The sequence below is a fragment of the Fragaria vesca genome, unplaced genomic scaffold, assembly GCF_000184155.1.
Source record: "Fragaria vesca subsp. vesca unplaced genomic scaffold, FraVesHawaii_1.0 scf0513160_u, whole genome shotgun sequence".
In the NCBI taxonomy this organism is placed as follows: Eukaryota; Viridiplantae; Streptophyta; class Magnoliopsida; order Rosales; family Rosaceae; genus Fragaria; species Fragaria vesca.
The window spans coordinates 781,813-790,339 of NW_004443448.1; the positions used below are offsets into that span (position 1 = coordinate 781,813).

An 8,527-nucleotide genomic window follows, 5' to 3' on the forward strand; every position below is an offset into this window, starting at 1 on the left:
GAGAGAGAGAGAGGCTCTATCTAATATTGTAGGGCTAGCTAGAGCCCCTAGAGGAGAGGATTAGGTCTCTTTGTCTCTAGGAGGGTTAGTGTTGCAATCACATTTCTTAATCCTTCATTACCAGTAACCTAAGATGGATCAACTACACTTTATCTCTATGCAGTAATTACTATGGACACCCAGCAGAATTCTAAGGACCACCTGAGTAGCAGAGAGCCAAGTAGCTGCACTCCCTTTTGTCTGTATCTGTTCTCTTCCTCTTTAAGTTGTAATCTCTTCCCTAGTTATGGGTATGAAATGAATATGAAATCTTCTTAGTTATCTGTGTTTCTTTTACTTTCGTTCTTCCCTTAATCAATGTTCTCATCAAGTGGTATCTAGAGCTTGGTTCCGATGCGAGGCATCTAAAATCCCCGCCCTTCCCTCCCTAATTCTGAGGGCAGGATTCCAACCATCCCACAACCCAACACCCAAACACCACCCCGCCATGCTACCCCTACCCATTCCTCCCCATCAAACACTTACACCATCTCCACAGATTAGCTGCACACATTTCAAGCCGATGTGGACAGCCTACACGACCAAACTGAGGTTCTCCAATCTCAGAACGAGGAACTCCACTCCTCCATCGTGGCAATAGCTTGTAGCCAGACTCTCATGGCACATCAGTTTGCGGTAATCCAGAATTTGTGGATGAATCAGGCGGTTCACAACGCCTCAACGGGTGCACCTACCACAGCTCCTTCCATCGGGCCTCCTCCTGACGTTGGTTTCCTGAGCTACAACGCTGGTCACCAGTCAGCTACACCGACCTCACACCAGGCAGTGCCTTCCCAAAACAGCATCGCGCTGCCACCACCATCCCCGCAGCCCAGCTTTTCCCAGGGAGTTTGAAGCCCTTCTACCCCAGCCATCTCTTTCGGCTCCTTTCCACCACAAACTCCCAATATTGACACCATGTCCTCACCACAACCCACTCTCACACCACCACAACCACAACAACCGCACCCGCATCAATCCCAAACCGTACTCACACCACCACATCCACAATTCATCCCGCCCCAACCTCAGTATCACTATTACCATCCTCCACCACAAAACCACTATCGCCCTCCAAAGATTGAGCTCCCTCGCTTCAATGGCGATGATGTTATGGGTTGGCTAGCGATGGCTGAGCTCTACCTCCGTATGAACAATGTTCTGGTTCATGACAGAGTGCAAACCGTGGCAAGCTTATTCGGCTAGGACCCGTCGATTTGGATGAATGCGTATGAACAACGTCATCCCAATCCAACATGGGAAGAGTTCTCTGCAGCTCTGTTGAGTCGTTTCGGTGCGAGGACTGCCTCAGATTTCAAAGGCCGCTTGGCGCACCTACAACAGACCGCTTCGGTTGACGAGTTCATCAACTCCTTCACCAAACTCTCTTGCCGCACTCCGGATTGGGCCGAAAGGGATCTCATTCCCATCTTTATCGATAGTCTTCGACCCGAGCTCCGCCATGATGTCCGTGCTATGAATCTTGCAACCTTAGCAGATGCTCAACGTCTAGCACGCTGCTATGAAACTCGAAACAACGCCATTCGCCCTCCCAATCCCTTCCGCCACCGCCTTTTTGCTCAACCTAATCCTGTTCGCTCCTCCTTCACCTCTCACACACCAACCAGTAATTCTCCCATTCAACCACTTACACCCACCACCACCACCACCACCACCACCACCACCCATATTAGACCACCACCAACAACTCCCCAAAATACACAACCATTCAGATCGTTTCGCCATTTTTCCACACCGGAACAACGCGAACGTCGAGCCCGAAACCTTTGCTTCAACTATGATGAACAGTATTCAAAGAACCATGTCTGTAAACAGACATTCATGGCCATCTTGGAAAGACCGAGCCTAGAGGAGGAGCCACTTGAGACTGAGGAACCTCAGCACGAGGATGATACACAACCTCTGACCACCCTGCACCCGAACCCGGCGTTGCCGCTCTAGCCATCACCACCACGAAACTCAGTGAGGTGATGCGAATCCATGGCTCAATCAACAGCCAACCCATTTTGGTCTTCATCGATTGTGGGTCCGTCACCAATTTTTTAAACCCGGCTGCGGCGCACCGGTTGGGCATGCCGGTTTACCCACCGGCGACGTCGCGCTTCACATCGGCCTCAGGCCACCTTGTCGTTCCCTCTGGTGTGGTCCACAAGGTGACCGTTGAGATGCAAAGATACCAATTCACGAGCTCCTTTCTTCTGTTACCCGTGGCAGACTGTGATCTGGAACTGGGGGCAGAGTTGTTGGACACACTTGGCTACATTGACTGACACTTCAAAGATAAAATTATGGCTTTTGTCTCAGGGGGACAACGCCATTTACTACGAGGAATCACCGCCAGGCGTACTTCGGAGGATGACAAATTGCTATTTGACTGTTTTCCTCCAGATCCATTTGAGTCCCCACTTCCAATGCACGCCTTGACTGAGTCAGACATGGATCCCACCTTATCATCCCTACTATCAACTTTCACTGATATTTTTGAACCTCCTGTAGGCCTACCCCCACCCAGGCCCATTGATCATCGAATACAATTACAGCCTAACTCTTTACCAGTGAATGTAAGGCCTTACAAGTATGGACACTCACAAAAGACAGAAATTGAAGCCCAAGTCCAGGACATGTTGAATCTAGGCATCATCCAACACAGCCGCAGTCCGTTTTCCTCCCCAGTCCTTTTAGTGAGCAAAAAGGATAACACTTGGTGGTTTTGTGTCGATTACCGGGAGTTGAACGCCATCACCATCAAGGATCGTTTCCCCATTCCGGTGGTCGATGAACTCCTCAATGAACTTCATGGCGCTCGTTATTTCACGAAGCTTGATCTCCGCTCCGGGTATCATCAAGTTCAGATGCGTTCCGAGGATGTCCCCAAGACGGCTTTCCGCACCCACGATGGGCACTATGAGTTTTTGGTCATGCCATTCGGCCTATCCAATGCGCCAGCTACATTTCAAGCATTGATGAATATGCTCTTCAAGCCATATTTACGGAGGTGTGTCTTAATTTTTTTTTATGACATCTTGATTTATAGCAAGGACTTTATTTCCCATATGGAGCACTTACAACTCATTTTGGAAGCCATGCAGACCAATGAGTTGAAAGCGAAGCTCTCTAAGTGCTCTTTTGCTCAACAAAGTGTTAATTATTTGGGTCATGTCATCTCCGGTGAGGGCGTTGCTATGGACCCCGAGAAAGTGCAGTGCATTGTGGATTGGGCCAAGCCTCTCACTATTAAAAGCCTACGGGGTTTTTTGGGCCTCACGGGGTATTACCGGAAATTTATAAAGCATTATGGCATGTTGGCCAAGCCTCTCACATACATGTTAAAGGCCCACAGTTTTCATTGGAGTCCAATATCCGAGCAGGCCTTCTTGGCACTAAAACATGCAATTACATCTGCCCCAGTCCTTGCACTACCTGATTTCACAACTGCATTCGACCTAGAAACTGATGGGATCGGTGCGGTGCTCTCCCAGCAGCGTCATCTATTGCCTTCCTCAGTAAGATCTTTTCTCCCCAAAATCAAGCTCTTTCTGTTTATGACAAAGAGATGCTAGCCATTCTTTTTGCGGTGAACAAATGGCGTCACTATCTTTTGGGGAATTTCTTCAACATCATCACCGATCACCAACCTCTCAAACACCTGTTGGAGCAACGCATCTCGACGCCTTCTCAACATCGGTGGCTATACAAATTGATGGGTTACAACTACAAAATCACATACCGACCTGGCACACTAAATTCGGCGGCTGATACTTTGTCCCGTCAATTGGAGCTATGCGCGATCCAGCATGTGTCCGCTCCGGTGTTTGACAGCCTATCCACCATTGATCGGACCTGCCTCGACGATCCCACCGCTTCAGCAATCATCACCGCTCTCAAAGCCAACAATGAGACCAAGAAGCACTTTGAGTTGCGCCAAAACAGGTTGTTCTACAAGGGCAACATCTATGTGCCCCTCACCTCGGATTGGCGCTGCAAGATATTGGATGAGTTCCATGCTTCTCTCGAGGGTGGTCATTCCGGTTATCTCTGAACTTACATTCGCCTCGCCTTGAGCTTCTCTTGGCCGGGTATGCGAAAGGATGTGAAGCGCTTTGTGGCGGCATGTGATCAATGTCAACGCCAAAACTCAGAATCGGTGAATCCACCGGGCTTGCTCCAACCACTTCCGGTCCCTGATGATGTGTGGGTTGATATATCTCTTAATTTTGTTGAGGGTTTGCCAAGTTCAGATGGCAAGAACACCATTCTTGTGGTGGTGGACCGTCTCTCTAAGTCCGGTCACTTCATTGCCATCTCTCACCCATACACCGCTGCAGACATTGCAGACATCTTTGTGTGTGAGATCTTTCGCCTCCATGGTATGCCGAGATCCATCACTAGTGATCGTGATCCAATTTTTATCAGCAAGTTTTGGGAAGCTTTTTTCAAGTTACAAGGTACCAGACTCTGCCGAAGCTCGGCCTATCACCCCTAATCCTATGGCCAAACGGAGGTTGTGAATCGTTGCTTGGAGCACTATCTCCGTTGTTTCGTGGCGGACAAACCTACAAAGTGGGCGTCCCTCCTCCACTGGGCGGAGTGGTGGTACAACACCACTTATCACTCCACCATTCACATGACGCCATACCAGTCACTTTACGGCAGAACCCCTCCTTCGGTTCTCTCGTACACACCGGGAACCACCAAGGTTCACTCAGTGGACATTGCCTTGCGGAACCGAGATGATCTCCTTAAGCTTCTCCGCTCCAACATGGCTATGGCACAGAACAAAATGAAGCAGCAGACTGATCAACATCGCACTGAGCGGACCTTTGAGGAAGGCGACTGGGTTTATCTCAAGTTACATCCATACCGGCAAAAGTCACTCGTCAAACGGCCATCTCACAAGCTTGCTCCCAGGTTCTATGGCCCATTTCAGATTGTTTCTAAGATAGGTACAGTCACCTACAAATTGCGCCTTCCTCCACGCTCCAAGCTGCATCCGATTTTCCATGTGTCACTGTTGAAGAAGAAACTTGGTGCCAACATCCCTGTTCAAGTGACTCTACCCCCTACTGATGACACTGGATCCCTCCAAGGTCCTCGACATGGCAGTGGTAAGGAAGAAAAATCGCTCTATGACACAATGGCTGGTGTAGTGGGAGGGCCTTCTTGAATCAGATGCTACATGGGAAGATGCCTATACCATCATGAACCACTTTCCACAGTTTCGGGCTTGAGGACAAGCTCCCTCTTAGGGGGGAGACCTTGTTGCAATCACATTTCTTAATCCTTCATTACCAGTAACCCAAGATGGATCAACTACACTTTGTCTCTATGCAGTAATTACTATGGACACCCAGCAAAATTCTAAGGACCACCTGAGTAGCATAGAGCCAAGTAGCTGCACTCCTTTTTGTCTGTATCTGTTCTCTTCCTCTTTAAGTTGTAATCTCTTCCCCAGTTATAGGTATGAAATGAATATGAAATCTTCTTTGTTATCTGTGTTTCTTTTACTTTCGTTCTTCCCTTAATCAATGTTCTCATCAGTTAGTGCCTCTGTCTATCCGTACGGGTGATCGAGGAGGATCCTGAGTCGATTAGTTGGGTACCGCGTGGGAAACAGCTGTATCCTTTCTTCTTTCTATGATCATGTGGGCATTACGGCCAGACATCATGTACATGTACTACTAGCTAGCTAGTATAGACTAGCTATAGCTAGTACTGTAATACAGATCATTATCTCGTTTCCTGCTCCGACTGTCCTATTCTATCTCATCTTTCCCAACACCATCTCGCTCTCTCTTGCTCTTGCTCTTGGAGAAAAAGGATTTCTATGATTCTACACACTCTAATTTCTCTTTTTGAACTGGATGATTCTTCTCGGATTTGTTATTAGCAAGCCTACTTACCTATGATTCAATCAGCAATACTAATTAAACTTCAGTTCTACTATAAATATGAAACATGTGTTTATAAATTATTTTGATTTTTAAGTGTACTGAAATTTCAATTCATCCAATTTTTTGGGTTAACATTAGTTTTCTCTTCCAATTCGATCCAATTTGGTTCTCTCAGCAAAAGCTTTCTTCGATCTACATGCATCGAGTCATTCAAGTCTATATTTTCTTCTTCGTTTTTTGTCTGGTAAAACTACACTACATATTTTCAAAATACGTTGTTATTCAAGGGAAACACGTTTCAGTCGCGTTTTCAAAATTTTTCTCGCTTTTCGATCACGTTTCAGAAATCTTCCTTTGTGGAAACGTGTTTCGGTTTCTGAAACACGAAACGCCTGTTTTCGGGAATTTCGGTGCAACATAGGTTGTTATCAGTTGCTCATTTTGATAAAAAAAAATGATGTGAAAAAAAAAAAAAACCAACACACTTAATAAAAATGACAATTCTAAAGTACTACCACGTATAACGAACTGAAGTCAACACATTCTTTTATTACTTTGATCAAAATGCTCATAAAAGACAAAATCTAAGTCGGTAAAATCCAAATTTTAAGTTACCAAAAACAAATATGGAGTGTGGATAATGAGTATGGATATCACTGTTGCGTACTTTCTTGCTTTCTGTCGTTCTAACTAGAATAGCTGCCCGTGTTTTGCCGCGGTGTTTTGTCTGTTTATATACTTAAGGATGAGAGATAAAATGGAGATAAGAAGATATCATTTAGTAGCAAAGAACATATATTACAATGAAGCTGGAGTCATTCAGTTTAAAATAATAAGGCTCCAATTGTTAGCCAAAAAGTTAACTCCAATTTTGATTATACAAAATGGTTTGTTGTTGGCCAAAAATGCAGTCATAGTTTTGCATGTTCACAACTTAGATAAGTTGAACAAAAGTTATATATACACAGTGGGGTTCACATTTAGTTAATCTTCTACTTCTGGTTTTGGTTCTTGCTTGTTGAGGATGATATTGGTTCGTTGATTTCCCTGTCACATCAAATTGAATAATTATTAACATGTAGATTAGAGAAAACAGCACTAATAAATAGATGTGAATAAGTACTAATATAGATGTGATTGTTATCAAGTTTTGTGGACAAATGGAGATTTCTATGCAGAGTTTATGGAAGTTTCCGGAGACTGAGAGAGTACAATGAGATCGACTATGCACGTTTCAGGAGACCCTAAATCAAAACATCAGCGCAAAGCTAGAGCACCTAATATGGAAGCCTAATGAGAGGTCATGACCAAACAAAACATTCAACACTTAAATGAACTCACATGAATTTGTAATGTGCTGTCAAACTTTCATAGAATCGCATATGAATACCCAAACTTATACACCAAACCACAAAATTCAAAACAAAATTGAACAAAAACCTCGAAAAGGGTACTGAAATTTGTCAACTTACCTTCAATGAGAGAGTCAAAAGCTGATTCAATAAGGCAATAACTTTATCCTTATACAAATATTGCTGTCCCACAAATTCATACGTAACAAAATACACAATCAAAATCCAAAAAAATAAAAAATAAAAAAATAACTAACAATCAAAATAAAAGATGTAAAAGAAGATGTAAGATTATATTTAACCAGTTTAGACAAAATCAACCTAGCATAAACAATATCAATAGACCATGATAAATCTCTCAGATCAATTACCTTAAAAAATATCATATTTTTCTGTATCTTTTTCTGTTAATACTTAATAGTACGCCTTATGAGAATGCGATCAATTTAAACACTAACTTCCTATTAGAATTTGGGAGAATATATTTTCTCAGAAATCCATTCATAACTCTAAATAAGAGCATGTTACAATTATACACAAACACATTCAAAGAGAAACAAAAGAAAGTGTAAATGAAGAATAGCATCTGAGGACCAAGAGAGAAACAATAGAATACCATTGATTAAAAAAAGAAAAAGATAGCATTTTTTTTTCCGAAGGATCTAGAGAGTTTGTGAGAGAGCAAGAGAGAACTATAGACGTAGCCTTATTTTTTTTTTTTTTTTAAAAAAAAGGTCTTCGCACTGTTCACAGGAACAGTGTTCAGTAAACAGTGATGACGTCAACACAACAAATATATATATAGCTTAAATAGCTAGTGAATTATACTCATCATGTCTCATCCATCCCCCTGCCACTCTAATTGCTGAGACAACATGGAGAAATTGCCACCAAAGTCCTAATTAGATTAGGAGACACAAACTTACTAGATCTGAATTAGGAACAGAAATTTCCATATCTATATATAGTTCCTATCTTAACCTGGTATATATATTATATAGAAAATGACATTTCACTACTATAAACAGTTGCAAAACACAGAAAACCCATCTTTCAAAAGATTTAAACAAATAAGGACGGAAGCCCAAACCCAAAACAATACAACATCAAGCCTAATCCAAATTTTAAATGCATAATGACCATAATACCCAAAATTTTGATAAATTTCCATACTATGCCACTCACTCTCTTCTCTCTCCCCTGATCTTATTCTCTCTCTCTCTC

The 8,527-nt window shown here is 43.4% G+C and overlaps 1 protein-coding gene across 1 annotated transcript; it reads left to right on the forward strand.

Moving 5' to 3' along the window:
- The first annotated feature begins 4,684 nt into the window (after positions 1-4,684).
- On the forward strand, positions 4,685-5,224 carry LOC101296542. The gene has a single exon (XM_004310146.1). The coding sequence runs from the start codon at positions 4,685-4,687 to the stop codon at positions 5,222-5,224; it is 540 nt and encodes a 179-aa protein (XP_004310194.1).
- Positions 5,225-8,527: the final 3,303 nt, after the last annotated feature.

What these genes read in the sequence shown, in the direction of transcription:
- LOC101296542 (XM_004310146.1), top strand. Translation starts at nt 4,685, where the DNA reads ATGACGCCATACCAGTCACTTTACGGCAGAACCCCTCCTTCGGTTCTC.